Below are 15,002 nucleotides of genomic sequence, written 5' to 3' on the forward strand. Positions count from 1 at the left end.
TGCTCAATAGAGCAGAGCACCCACAAGACACGGCTGTCAGGACACAGGTGTACTGACATCACGGGTGCACAGATATAACTCTCGTTTTATCGCCCTTTCCTATTTTTATCTGATAATTTTTTAGATTTTGCCTTCTATGCTTTAAATATATATTGTCTTTTGTCATGTTGTCTTTTAATGTACTCTATAAATAGGTGACTTTATTCAGGTGTTTTGACGTTGGCATATTGATGGGCCATCGCCCCCTTGTGGAGTCGTTTCACGAGCCTGTTGGACTGTTGAATCTGCTTGTAAATTGAGGAAGAATCCGAATGTCCAGATTTTTCAGTGTCTGTGTGTCTATAATAGTGTGACAGTAGGTATCCAATTATATTGCACCAAACAGCGAGCCCCCGATCATTTAAACATATTATTTAATGTTATAATGTGCACATCTAGTGGGGGTTATTTAGCCCAGTGTTGCCTGCCTACTGTGACTATTTGAAAGCAGAAGACCAGTTCTGTGATAGAACTAAAAGTGTAACTAAAGTGTAACTAAAAACAGTTTTATACAATATCAGTGAAAAGCAACCGACGAAGATCGAGTTCTAAAAACACTGAAAGCAGTCTGCATTAATATGAACTATTTATTATCTCATAGCTAAAATAATTCCCCGCGTCCTTTTGCAGGGAATATATTTTGCATGGACATTTACTCGTTATAGAACAAGTGCATTGATGGATTCCTTCCACCCAGCTTAAGGTGGGGATCCCAGTCACTGACTGACCCAAGATCAGCATGTAACGGCGTGTCCTATATCCTGCCTGCCGCCTCTACGGGAACAGCGCAGGCCCGCCATTTCAGTGAGCGCTTTTGGCCCTTTAAACCCGGCAGGCTTGGAGAAACAAGAGGAAAGACGGTGGGATTCGGGGCGAGACAGAGATAAGCGATGAGTCAGCGAACGAACCTGTAAAACATCTTTCTGAGGATTTTAACAATGTAACGATTCGGTAGGGGATATTTACTCGCATCGGTGCAGGATTCGTCGTTTCGGTGTGTGGATAGTGAGCCCATTCCTATTCTCCTCCGCGTGCCTATTTCCTTTGATCCTCTCCCGTATTTTACGGCAAAGGGGTCGCCCACGGAGTTTCGGCACACGGGACGATATACGAGCATTGTCATTTTTCACTCCGATAAATACATTTTACCCGTAGCCGCTTTAACGCACTGACGATGTCGGGGCAGAGCATTACCGACAGGATAACCGCTGCTCAGCACAGCGTTACCGGATCAGCAGTGTCCAAAACAGTGTGCAAGGCAACGACTCACGAAATTATGGGCCCAAAGAAAAAACATCTGGATTGTAAGTATCGCTCGTGCTGTCATTTCTGACATTTGGTGCGGTAAAGGTGCACTGATGCTCATGGTTGTATTGTTATGGCGACGTTAACGGATCCCACAATGGGCAGGCCCGGCAATGCTAGGCTAATAGTGAACCATTGTACTAGTGGAGGCAGGAGATGTTTATATATATATATATATATATATATATATATATATATATATATATATATATATATATATATATATATATACACATACATACATATATATATATATATATATATATATATATATATATATATATATATATATATATATATATATATATTCGTATAATGCCAGTGCTCTCCTAAAAAATCATGCAAGCTAGAAATATATATATATATATATATATATATATATATATATATATATATATATATATATATATATATATATATATAATTTTTATAGTAAGTAGACAATGTTTGAGGGGTGGTTAAAATAGTCTATGGAGGATTTTATTTTGCAACTGCAGTGAATTAAATCAATTTCACATCAGGCAGAGCACTAAGCGTAACTGTAGTCCGGTTTATGTGGGACCGTTACAGAATCACGCTACATTAGTTTGAAATTATTCGATACATTTTGATCCTCTTTATTTCCTCCAGCAAAGCTACACGAGGTAACCGATGCCGGTTTTTCTTAGGCTACCGTGTCCGCCTTGCCTACTAGAAGTCCCTACAGTGATCATTATTTAAATGGATCATTATTTAAATGGATCATTATTTAAATGGATCATTATTTAAATGGATGCTAATAAGGGACAGATTCGTTTTACTTTTAAATCTAGGCTGTTTGTGCCGAATGCATTAGCACGAGGGCTCAGACTGGGCTTGTAAATGTCGAGCATCATCTCACATTGTAGCTAGCATGTCAATGTAGTAAGTCACCAAGACCCACTGCTTTCCCATTGCAAACAAAAAGCTCCAGTGAAAAATAGCTATATTCTCACTCGGTGCGCGTGGAGCCACGAGCGGACGCCTTTTAATACCCAGTGCATATTGTTCCGGTAGACCTACCACAGGTAGTGACAGGTACAGCATCTTGCAGATTGTAGCAACAAACATGACTGCAAACGTCTCTCATCATGGGAGCCGGGGGGGTTTATTGGATTGTAGTCACCCGAGAGTCACTGGACAGTAAACATTTGAACAAATCCATGTTTTCATCGCTTGCCTTCTGCATCCGACTCCAGCCACTGCTAGGCTTGTGGTAGGCATGTCTGTAGTTATCTGGCCTGTAATCGTCTTAGCAGACCGCCTGCAGGGTATTGTTGTCTAAATTTCAGTGTTTCAGCAGTTACCAAGCCCGCAAGGTGGAGAGTTTCTTGTCAGAGTTATCAGTGACGTTTTGGTGAGTAGCCCAGGCAGGCGTGTGATGAAGACACCCTGGAGCATTCACCTGAGCAGGTACCAGATCCACCACAGCAGCTAGCCGGGACCGTCCACTGCTTACGCTGCCTTCAAGTCCTCCAGAAATCCCTCTGACTAGTTCGGAGGTCGTAATTACGGCATAGTGTGCGTTCAGGTGCTTTTGGGTCGGCAGAACATGGACGGCGTGAGAAAACTCCTTTTGTTTGTACTTTTGAAGTTTACTTTGCCTTACTTTGAAAGAAAATGAAGAAAATAGAAGACACATTAGGGTCTTTATGATAAGCTTTGTCGCTGTTCCTCATCAACATAAGTGCAAGTTGTCCACACAGTGTATAAAAGCTTGAACTGTACCGCTAATAAGCTTTACACTTTTACCGTCTACCGGCAGCCGCCCACAACTCGGAAAGTCGGGCCTTATTGAAAACTGCGAGTGTCCCGCTAGGAAAGGCGACGTTGATGTAGCTACTCCTCTCCTAAATACGATATTTCCCGCACGACTTGAAGGCGGCATTAACATGCTAAGGTGAACAGCTCGTGCTTGTGTTTTCCTTCGTTGAACTTTAGAATTTAAATAAAAGCACCAGAAGCGGGACCTACTGCTACATGGAATATTTTCATCCTGCCCTTTAATGTTCAACTAATTGGGAAGGCTGAAATTAATTGTCACATTTAATCAAGGATTAGTGGTGTTTTGTTTGGGGACTGAATAATGAGTTCACCCGAAGTCTCCGGCAAACGCATAATTATGAAACAAAGGCCGTACGATATGAGAACTCATACAGGCCCATTACAGTTGGTAATAATGTGCAATAAATCATACTGCGATTGTCATATGGCTTGCATTGTATTAAAATACACTGGTGAAGTCTTCTCATAACATGGTTAAAAACCAGCATGCATTATTTTGACCAAAAAAGGTTTACCTTTGTAGGACTATACAAATTATGTAATCAGAACACTCATCTGAAATTTGGCAGAATCCTTTCAGCACAGAATAAAATAAATGGTAAAGAATCGGGAAAGTGAATGAAAAATTATATAGTGTGCAGCCCAAATGTGAATTTTTTATATAGGTAAAATTTTGAAAAATGGTAATAATTTATGTGGTAATGCATTAGTTATTATAAGCCTGCATTCAGATGGCATTGTTGTCTTTTTTGACATCTGAAGTGTTTGGTTTTTACCTGGCACTTCACTGTAAAAGTCTTCTTGCTACATTCTGCATTGTCTAAATCAGACATTATTCAAGGTGTTGTGCAATACCTGTAATATATCATAAAATTACATATAAATCACATTTGTTGCCCTTTATCAGATTATCTTGAACAGATCTGGTTTCTTCCACAGATAACTATTATTCTTAGTTTCTTCATACACAGATACACAAATATCTTCATTAATGATATATGAATAATCACATCTTCTGTACCACGCTGATCACAGTGATTTGTTTTTTCGTGAGCACTGTCTTCTTCTTGCTGGTTGACTTATTAGAGCTTGTTTGCTGTGTGGTTTCGTCTGTTTTATAGATCTAATCCACTGTACCAATGAGATGAACGTAAACATCCCTCAGTTGGCTGACTCGCTGTTCGAAAGGACCACTAACACCAGCTGGGTGGTCGTCTTCAAATCCCTCATCACAACACATCACCTCATGGTTTATGGAAACGAGGTGAGTGGAACTGGCAACCTCCTTAAGCATTCAGAGATTTCTACTTAAATGTACTTAAATATCTAATAGTAAGGTAAGATGTGGGACTGCTAGGAAACCCTGGAGTCTCTAACTCCCTTCTCTTCTGTGTTGTGTTGCAGCGTTTTGTCCAGTACTTGGCCTCTAGGAATACGTTATTCAACCTCAGTAACTTTTTGGATAAGAGTGGGCTACAAGGTGCAGTGTATCATCTCAGATTTGCACATAAACAGACATCAGACTTTTGGTCGTCCTTTATGGACGTGTTTCAGTCCAGGCACAGTCTGAGGACTGTGCGTTATTGCCATTGTGGTTTGACTGTTCTTGTTACTGCAGAAATGATGTAGGCATCTCCTTAGGTAGCCGAAGCAACAGAGACCTTGTTACCACCACTTTTGTTATCATCATCCAGGGGCTGATTCTTTTCGGCAGGCGTGTACATACATGCATGTGTAGTGAGTGAGTGCACATCAGCTGATGTAGGAAAACATCTTTAACACTGCAATTTAAACATTGCAATTCGATCGTAATCAAAGTATCAGTTTGCATATAATTACAAATTGATTTCCAAATGTAATCTCATTATATTACAAGCATAATATGTGAGCAGTTCTATATTGATGACATAGTATATTGCAGTATGTGTTTGCAGAAGTTGTATATTGATGATTGGTTCAGCAGGGTGGATGTATATGTACTGGTTTATGTGTAGGGGTTTATGTGTTTATGTATATGTACTGATTTATGTATATGTATCATATCTTCTTTTAGGCTATGACATGTCCACATTCATTCGGAGATACAGCCGATATCTGAATGAGAAAGCAGTGTCATATCGACAGGTGGCTTTCGATTTTACAAAAGTTAAGCGTGGGTAAGACATCTGAGAAAACCTGTTTTCTATTGCTCATCTCACGTTAAAATATAAATATGTAAATATAAGAATGTTTGCATATATAAGATCTCAAAGTGTATAATCTGCTTTGGATCCATGAGAAAATACCTCGGATTATTATGTAGCAGTTGCTCGATTAAGTCAAACCTCGGTAAACAATCCCATCTTTTTCTTAGGAAACAAAACAAGGAGCAGATATTGCAGGTGAACTTCTAGCAGTGTCTGCTTGTCTGCCAGAGAGACAGATAGGACAGACAGGACAGATAGGACAGACAGGAATGGACAGATAGGACAGACAGGAATGGGTTGTGCTGATAGGACATGATGCTTTTGAAACAGACCACGTACCAAAACCCCCAACCGGCTGGTCCCCTGATCTGCCATTTGACCTATTTTTTTAGTGTTGACGGAGTGATGAGAACTATGAACACAGAAAAGCTGCTGAAAACCATCCCCATCATCCAGAACCAGATGGATGCCCTGTTAGACTTCAACGTAAGTATGAATCCTTTAGCCTGGAGCTCTTACTTTTTATACTTTACATTCTCATTTTCTTGCACGTTATGCTTACACCTTTCAGAGAGTCCATTACTCCTTAACACCAATTTTGTTTGAGGAACGATGACCCAGCTGTTGTTTCAAGTTTCAAGTTTGGTTTATTTGTCACATACATAGTCATACACAGTACAACACGCAGTGAAATGGTGGAATGGTGAAATTGTTAGACTGTCTACGTCATTGTTTGGTCTTTGTGGGGGAGACAGTCTCATTATTATTGTCTGTCCAGGTCAATGCCAATGAGCTCACCAACGGGGTCATCAATGCCGCCTTCATGCTCCTCTTCAAAGATTCAATCAGACTCTTTGCAGCTTATAACGAGGGGATAATCAATCTCTTAGGTAAGGCTCACCGCACATGCCAGGACAAACAAAGATTTCAGGTTATAGTCAGAATAGTCCTTGTATTTCTCTGTTCACTTTTTATTATTTGCAACATCATCATCATCATTATCATCATCAACAACATCAACAACAACAATACTAATAAAACAATGTACATTGACTTGCAAAAGTTGAAAGGTATGCAGGCATTGGCTGAGGTCCAAATTTGTAAAGTTGACAAATGAGATATAGCTGTAATATAAAACACTTAAAAGTGAAATATAAGAATGTTATATTCACACACAGAGTAACCTTTTACAGCACGTTTAGCTTCAAGCCATTTACCTTTAAAACCTTTACCAGATAAACCTATACCTTTAAAACCTTTACCAGATAAAGCTTTACCTTTAAAACCTTTACCAGATAAACCTTTACCAGATAAAACTCTACCAGACAAACCTCTACCAGATAAATCTTTACCAGATAAACCTTTACCTTTAAAGCCTCTACCAGATAAAACCTTACCACATTAACCTTACCAGATTAACCTCTACCAGATAAACCTTTATCTGATAAACCTCTACCAGATAAACCTTCACCAGATAAACCTCTACCAGATAAACCTTCACCAGATAAACCTTTACCAGATAAACCTTTACCAGATAAACCTTTACCTTTAAAATCTCTACCAGATAAAACTTTACCACATAAACCTCTACCAGATAAACTTTCACCAGATAAACCTTTACCAGATAAACCTCTACCAGACAAACCTCTACCAGATAAACCTTCACCAGATAAACCTTTACCACATAAACCTCTACCAGACAAACCTCTACCAGATAAACCTTTGTCTTTAAAACCTTTACCAGGTAAACCATTACCAGTTTTATTTGCTGGTGGTAGTTTTGCCCCACTGTTTTTCACAAAATCCTTTGGAAAAACGGACAGCTGTCATTCATAACAAAATGAATGATCATATATAACTGAAATTTGTTAGGCAGTATTCTTCTGTTTTCTGATAAAGTTGATCTAACATATGATCAACATATGATGAGGTATTAGAGGTGTGAACAGGGTTTCCAGAAGTCCAATGCAGTCACCATCAGAACACGATCAAATCTTTCACATTAATTAAATTAAAGTGCAAATAAAGAGTTAGTATCCAAACATGAAGGACTCAGAATTTAAAGAAGTAAAAAACCAATTCCCTTCTTCACAACTTTACATGAGTATGCATTGAGACAGCACCTTATTTAGTGCACCTCCTATACAGCTGTGCGTAGTAGGCTGCCATGCGTCTTACAGGCAATGATAAGCTGAGCTGAACCACTCTGAAGTCAGTTGACTGATTGTTTCAGAGTCATATATTAACCTTTATTGACCTTTTACATGAGTGAGCTGGTGTGGACAATGCTGTAAATGTAAATGGACGAACAGGCAGGAATAAGCCACAAGCTTTTACATTTATAGTGGAAGTGCCCTTACACATACTGTTATAGGTAAATATTTGTAAACAACACAAAATATACAGATATTACTTCTTGCTTTTTTAAATAAGGAGGCCACTGGAAAGACAGCACAGTTAGGTAGTGGACAAAGCAAGATACTATCAGTCAGATAACTTCTGAGTTACCAGAAATGACCCGACACCCTTTAGGTAGCGCTATAGACCACGTGGTCACCCAGTATGAGTGCTGTCATTTGAAAATTCTCAAAGAAGTAGAAACACATTGTAATCTTAAGTACACCTAACTAAATAATAGCAGTAAGACTGGTTGAAAGTTAGGTTTTTTTTCCTTCTTGATTAAATCTTATTTTGTCAATATCAAAACAAGGATTCAAGGACTATGACCAATTTCATTTATTGAGGAGGCTGAAATGGCTGTGTGTGTAGAGGATATTGCTTGACCTCGTGTTTAAAGTCAGATTCAGCGTGGTTCCACCATTAATGTGATGAACCCTCCAATGAGAGGAGATGAGTGTCCTCTTTGTCTGACTCATAATGATGAGAGCACACTATTCTGCTCACAGGACTATTATGAAATATCATTTGCAAATTAGATTGACATGATTAACTTTAGTTGTTGCCTCCATTTTGATATTGCTTCCATACAGTCCGCCATTACCTGACCACTATGGTTTTATCAGCTGTTGAGGGGTAAAGTGTTTGCTTTCTGTTTACAGAGAAGTATTTTGATATGAAGAAGATTCAGTGCAAAGAAGGCCTGGATATTTACAAGAAGTTCCTCACCCGAATGACTCGTATCTCAGAGTTCCTCAAAGTGGCAGAGGTGACTGTCTTCTGCTGTTTGTTAGTGTGCTGAGGGTGTGTTTAGCGGAGGACACCGTTGTAACACTCGTGCGTCTCTGCTCTGACAGCAGGTGGGGATTGACCGAGGGGACATCCCAGACCTGTCCCAGGTAAGACCACGTGCTCTTGACGTGCAGGCTCTCTTTGCAAGTTGCCCAGAGCTTCAGACTGTTTGATTGTCTATGCTTAGATAAACTTATTGACATGGCCTGATTAACTGCTCCCAGTACTCCCATGGCCTGATTACCATGGTCTGATTAACTACTCCAGTACTCCCATGGCCTGATTACCATGGTCTGATTGACTACTCCAGTACTCCCATGGTCTGATTAACTAATCCCAGTACTCCCATGGTCTGATTAACTACTCCAGTACTCCCATGGTCTAATTAACTGCTCCCAGTACTCCCATGGCCTGATTACCATGGTCTGATTAACTACTCCAGTACTCCCATGGCCTGATTACCATGGTCTGATTAACTACTCCAGTACTCCCATGGTCTGATTAACTAATCCCAGTACTCCCATGGTCTGATTAACTACTCCAGTACTCCCATGGTCTGATTAACTACTCCACTACTCTCATGGCCTGATTACCATGGTCTGATTAAATACTCCAGTACTCCCATGGTATGATTAACTAATCCCAGTACTTCCAAGGTCTGAGCAAGACCCTTATCCCTCAATTGCTCAAGTTGTACTCAGTCATAATTGTACGTTGCTTTGGATAAATGGCCTTAGCTAAAAGCAGTAATGTACTCCATGTATTCGCCAAGCTGCTGCTGCTGTCCTTTCTCTGCTGTGAGAATGCCAAGTGCATGAGGGCCGTAGAGGTGTGCATGTGACCGAAGGAATGTTCCACTTCCCTTTTCTTAACTTTTTACTACCTACAGCAAATAAAGGTGTTTTGGGTGCAGCTGACTGGGTGATTGGAAAACACCCCGTGTATGAAAGATTTGGTCTTTAAAATTACATGGTGACATAGCTAGTCATGCAGTTATAACCTGTAAAGTGTGTCTTGTGAAAACTTAAATATTCTAATATTCTATAATACTCTAGATGTACTTAAAGATGAATACACAATTAATAAAACAAATGGATCGTTGCTTTTTCAAGTGCACTGGATCTCTGACCAATACCACCTTTATATTCTGTATCTATCCCTGTCTTTCCATCTGTCCACTTCCTGTTCACCTTCAGTTTACCGTGTGTGTAAGTACCTCTTTACTGCACTTCTTCTGCACTTCGGTGGAATTCTCATCTTTATCGTTGTCGTTGTTGTTGGTGCTGTTTGCCTGCGGCGTGCGAGGCTGAGCTGAATAAGGGCTTCTTGTTGTCTCAGGCTCCCAGCAGCCTCCTGGAAGCCCTGGAGCAGCACCTGGCCTCTCTGGAGGGCAAGAAGGTGAAGGATTCCACAGCGGCCAGCAGGTAGGCTCAAGCAGGTAGGCCCTATGGGCGTGGCCTTTCAGGATCATGCCAGAATCACAGAGAATTCATGGCCAACATGAACAGCGATGTGCTTCTGGACTTCATATAACTCAAGTTGTAAAGTAAAAAGGCTAGAGAGTGCTGTAGTCCCTTCCTCCCTCAGTGCAACCAATCGTGAGATTTCACACGACTTACTGTCAGTTTGTATTAATGTGAATACATATACATTCGGAATTGCGAGGACAGGATAGGGCATTTGTTCTGTTTAAAAAATTTGTTCTGTCTTCCCGGAGTTGATGTGTGTGGTTTGTTTTTGTAAAAGGAACACTATTCAAAGTGTCCAGAAGTGGCAGATCACTGGTGTAAGCTCTAGAGAGCTTCAGTGTTCCTGTGCTGGGCTTTCACAGGGCAAGCACGCTCTCCAACGCTGTATCGTCCCTGGCCACCACTGGCATGTCCTTCACCAAGGTGGATGAGAGGGAGAAACAAGCAGCCCTGGAGGAGGAGCAGGCCCGGCTGAAGGCCCTGAAGGTACCCGACCAGAACCCGCCCCGCACAGATCAACAGCCACCATGAACCACTCCCCATTGGGTACGTGTAACCTGACGGCAGGGATGTGTGAACGCGACTCACAACAGTCTTGTTTGCACCAGGAGCAGAGGCTGAAGGAGCTGTCTAAGAGGCCGTCGTTTGCCACCACAGACACGTCTCCAGTTTCCACGACGGCAGCCAGCATCTGCACAGCCCCTGCCATTGATCTCTTTTCCACCCCCAGTTGTTCTAATGGGTGAGTCTTTCCCCACAGCCCAGACGTCTCAGCACAGAGGACTCATGCTTTTCTTCACAGCTTGGAACACAGCTTCTTGCTGTGCAGCACGGCTGTGTTCCAAAACCTAACTCTTTCTCATATACGCACAGTGCACTGAAGATGGACAGCGACCTCTTCGACTTGCAGACCACCTTCCAGCCGCCTGCGCAGGCTGGGCCCTCAGCACCCACACCATGGGGAGGTAGAGCACGTTTGTGTGTGTGTGGGCGGGGGGGTGAAGCTCAGATACTGCATGCTTACGTTGGCCTCATTCTAACATCCCTCCTGTTCAACTGTGCTCTTCTCTTTCTTCTTCTTTTTCTCTCTTCTGTCTCTCTCTCTCTCCTTTGCCTGCTCAGATCCTTTCTCTTCCTCTGAGGCTGTCGATGACTCCATCCCCAGTCTAAATCCTTTCCTAACCAAACTCGTTGTCGATCCTACTCATCTGCCTGTCGTGTCATCCGATGGTGTTAGTTTTTCTAGGACATCAGGTCATGAGATATTTGGTGGTAAACATACTTTGATCTCCTCCCATCCATCCATCCAGCCATCCATATATCCATATATATATAAAAGTTCTTTCTGGTGACCAAGAGTTCCCACTGCTGTTACAGCAGCATTAGTAATGCATTATGTCCGACTGTTTCACCTGTGATATGGGAAAAGCACCCAATATATTTCACCATCACCAAAAAAAAAGCAAAACAAAACAACAAAAAAAACCCCCATCAAACATCACACGCCATGTCATCCACACGTACATGATAAAGCATTTGATTACTGAAGTAATCAGTACTGAGACATGTATTGATGTTTCCCAGTCTGCCTGTGTGCACAATGTGTGCTTACCTCTGTTAAGAAGTACAGTGAGACAGGTTATAAGTACATTACATAGACGCCATAACACTATTAACAACACCACCGTCCATTAAGTGCATTGCTATTCCTTCTCTTAGTTTAACTCAGTGCCATTTCAGACGTCCAGCACAAACAGTAAATGCCAAGTCATTTATCGATGAGCGTGAGATCTGGTTGTAAGACATAAAGTATGTGAATGACTTTGTTTCCTTCTCCACTATAGATCAATACAATCCCTTTATTGATCCAAGTTCATCTGTATCAGCCAATTACAAACGAGCAGTGCGGATAGAACACTTTATCGCAGGTACCCCCGATGGCAAGCCATCTCCTCCTATGTTCCTTGGGAAAACATAGGGCACTGAGTCAGTGCAAATGGATGATGTGCACAAGTAGAGAACCTACAGCCATTTCCACAGAATGCCGCTTGCCTCTTCTATATACGCGGATAACCAGCGCTGCTGTTTCGTGTATATGTTGGCCTCATCTCTAATATTAACTGCTCAGACTAATACAACCAGCGTCTGTGGTGTTGAGGTCCCTCTAACATCTGCTGTTGTCTCTCTCCTTGTCTCCTCCGACGCCTCGGCCTGTATGTCAGACTCCTTCAGCCCAGCGTCCATGGTCCAGCGTCTGCCAAACCCGTCCCCCTTCCAGACCGAGCCGGCAGCGGTACCAGGCCTGTTCCGAGGTAGGGGGTCGTGCGGGTGAAGGCACTCATACGGCTCTTCCTGTGGCCTGCGCACACCTCTCGTCCACATTCTGTCGGTGCGGTCTAATGTTCTTTTTGTTTGCTCCAACACCGGGCACGGCTGAAGTCTCTGTAGCTTCACACCTTTAAAATGGTAACGCTAAGTCTAGTTCGTGAGCGAGATCTTTGGATTCATAAACTCTGCAAGCTTATTTGTGAATTTTGCCAGAGTAAACATTATAACATAGCATTGTAAAATGACGGTATAAGTAAATGATGTGGCTAACTAAGCAGGAGCTGGTTTTATGTCTGTGTTTTTTTTGGTGAAGGGTTTGGTGCACCTCCAGTTCCACCACCACACAGTACAGGGGAGCTTCATGTTGACTTTGAGTCTGTTTTTGGAAACAAAGCTGCTTCCTCCAACTTGGACACTGATGGTATAAATCCATACCCCCACAATACCCTACACCCACAGTACCCTACACCCACAGTACCCCACACCCTTAGTCACTGATATTCTCCTTTGTTTGTATCAGAATAAGCTGCCATTCTGCATGAGTTTAAATGAGTCACATACAACCCTTCCAGGTGGGATCCTGAAGCCCACAGTGGCAGGGTCCAGTCAGCTTTCTTCTCAGCACCCAGAGAAGCTCGTGTCAGACGACCTGGATTCCTCCCTAGCAAATCTAGTTGGAAGTAAGTGTTCTTCCATAGAAATGACCAACAGATGCCTGTAATATTACATTCTAGATTTCATTATAATGCCTAAAATAGACACAGTTTATACTTGTGCACGCTTTTGACATAACGTATCACGTAATCTCTATGATTTTTGCTTTCAGACCTAGGAATAGGAAATGGTACCACCAAAAAGTAAGTTCATTAAAAAGATCATTAAAGCAAACTTTGTGGTTCTGATGAAAAACTAAATGAATGTTAATGTGCAGCGATATCCACTGGAATCAGCCTGGAGAGAAAAAACTGACTGGTGGAATGAACTGGCAGCCCAAAGCTGCCCCCTCCACCACATGGAACCCCGTCTCCATGGTAATTTTGGAGCTTTGTGGCATAAGAAGTTGGGTGAAGTGAATTTCCTGACGTCTCACTGGTCCCCTTGTGTTCCACAGGCTCCGTCAGTAATGGCCTTCCCAGCCACGACCCCGACAGGCTTGATGGCGTATGGCATGGTGAGCGCATAGCTGCAGAGTTGGTTTGTTGCACCTGAAAACTGACAGAGATGCTGTTGTTGGAAGTGGCATGAGTTTTTCAACGCCGCTCCGATGTCTTCAGACCCCACAGCTCCCCTCGATGATGTACACCCAGCCGGTCATGAGGCCAAGCAACCCCTTCGGATCCGTGTCTAGCGCACAGGTATGCAGCCTTCCGCCAGCCTCCCATGACCAATCCCCCATTAACCCTCTTTGAGCCTCGGCATACGCTGTTTAGCTCTTGCGATGAGCGCAGCTTTTCCGGAACCCCCGTTCCCCATGATGAGCATGTCCCGTGCCCCACTGTCTTCCCATGGGCCTCTCTGTCCGAGTGCAGGCCGTCTCTCTAATCCTTTATCAACTCCTGTCCATGTCTCTCCCAGCTGCTCCTTTCTCTGTGTCTTTCTCTGTGTTGTTCTCTCTCCACTAGCCCTCTGCTGCCTCTAGCCCCTCCAGCCAGAGTCCTCTCAGAGCCCCCGGACAAGACCCCTTTGCACAGCTCTCTCTAAAGGATTTCTTGTAGAACCTCATCTTTCGTCTAGGTATTGCCTGTGCCTGTCTCTATGCCTGCGTCTGTCCGTGCCTGTGCCTGTGTCTGTGACTGGCTGTGGCTATGCTTGTGTCTGTATCTGTGCCTTTGCCTGTGTTTGCGCCTGTGTATGTCTGTAGCTGTGCCTGTGTCCATACTTGTGTCTGTATCTGTACCTTTGTGTGTGTTTGTCTCTGTCTGTGGCTGTTCCCATGTCCATGCTTGTGTCTGTATCTGTATTTGTGCCTGTGTCTGTGTCTCTGCTGCTTGACATGTGCTTGTCGATGGTCATGCCCGTGGTTGCAAGTCTTGTACATTTTCATCATTTTGTTCTTGTGAAACAAGCTCAGGCCACTTTGGTTTATGTTTAATGGTTTAAAATTTGAATGTTGGATGCAATATTTTATCTTTCTAGAATCGGTATATAAAAGGATATAACAGTATACAACATGAATCAAAAAGGGTCAAACGTTTTGTGAGTCATTTGCCATACATTCAGGTGACTTAAAAAAAAATGCATTTAATAGTTTCTTTTAATTTAAATATGGATCATTTCAAAGCACACAGTGGCACCTTCACCTTTGTTGACTTTGCTTTCAGATGCAGTTTATGTAACACAAGATGAAGTCACTCCCTGAAGTCAAAGCACCACGCAGAGAAGCTGTGTGCCCATGCTCTTCAGAGGAACTAAACGTGTCTCTAACGTCAACTGGGCAGGAACTGAAGGTGTAATAAGACTGGGAGCTTATTGCAATCATTTTTGTACTGTGGCTGAAATATCAAGTGATGCTGCTCTTCTACCCTGATAGGGATTCCTCATACATTTTATAATCTGTAAAGATAGATACAGGGGACTGAAAGACTTTAAGATTTTTGGTGTAGAGAACTTCTAGTTTAATGACCCTTCATGCAGTTTTCTTTTACGATCTTTTTTTAAGTGGGAGCGAATGGGTCAGGGTTTC

At 42.3% G+C, this 15,002-nt stretch overlaps 1 protein-coding gene across 9 annotated transcripts; it reads left to right on the plus strand.

The window, feature by feature from the left end:
* The first annotated feature begins 789 nt into the window (after positions 1-789).
* picalmb (phosphatidylinositol binding clathrin assembly protein b) lies at positions 790-14,779 on the plus strand. 9 transcript variants are annotated; one of them, XM_081699794.1, is made up of 24 exons: positions 790-1,343; positions 4,269-4,411; positions 4,552-4,627; positions 5,201-5,303; positions 5,726-5,819; positions 6,112-6,223; positions 8,393-8,499; positions 8,588-8,629; positions 9,719-9,730; positions 9,861-9,946; positions 10,354-10,477; positions 10,600-10,733; positions 10,865-10,956; positions 11,114-11,263; positions 11,836-11,919; positions 12,214-12,303; positions 12,633-12,740; positions 12,892-12,999; positions 13,146-13,176; positions 13,251-13,350; positions 13,431-13,490; positions 13,594-13,674; positions 14,456-14,539; positions 14,641-14,775. In XM_081699794.1, exons 1-24 carry the CDS (start codon positions 1,214-1,216, stop codon positions 14,653-14,655), a joined length of 2,166 nt encoding a protein of 721 aa, XP_081555920.1. In that variant the 5' UTR covers positions 790-1,213; the 3' UTR covers positions 14,656-14,775. The 9 variants fall into 9 exon arrangements, 8 of the variants coding, with proteins under 8 accessions (XP_081555920.1, XP_081555923.1, XP_026867540.1 ...); XM_027011739.3 differs by lacking the exon at positions 14,456-14,539 and adding an exon at positions 13,942-14,053 and having other exon boundaries at positions 791-1,343; positions 14,641-14,668; XM_081699797.1 differs by lacking the exon at positions 9,719-9,730 and having other exon boundaries at positions 10,606-10,733.
* Positions 14,780-15,002: the final 223 nt, after the last annotated feature.

The sequence above is a fragment of the Electrophorus electricus genome, chromosome 17, assembly GCF_041902795.1.
Source record: "Electrophorus electricus isolate QZ-2024a chromosome 17, ASM4190279v1, whole genome shotgun sequence".
In the NCBI taxonomy this organism is placed as follows: Eukaryota; Metazoa; Chordata; class Actinopteri; order Gymnotiformes; family Gymnotidae; genus Electrophorus; species Electrophorus electricus.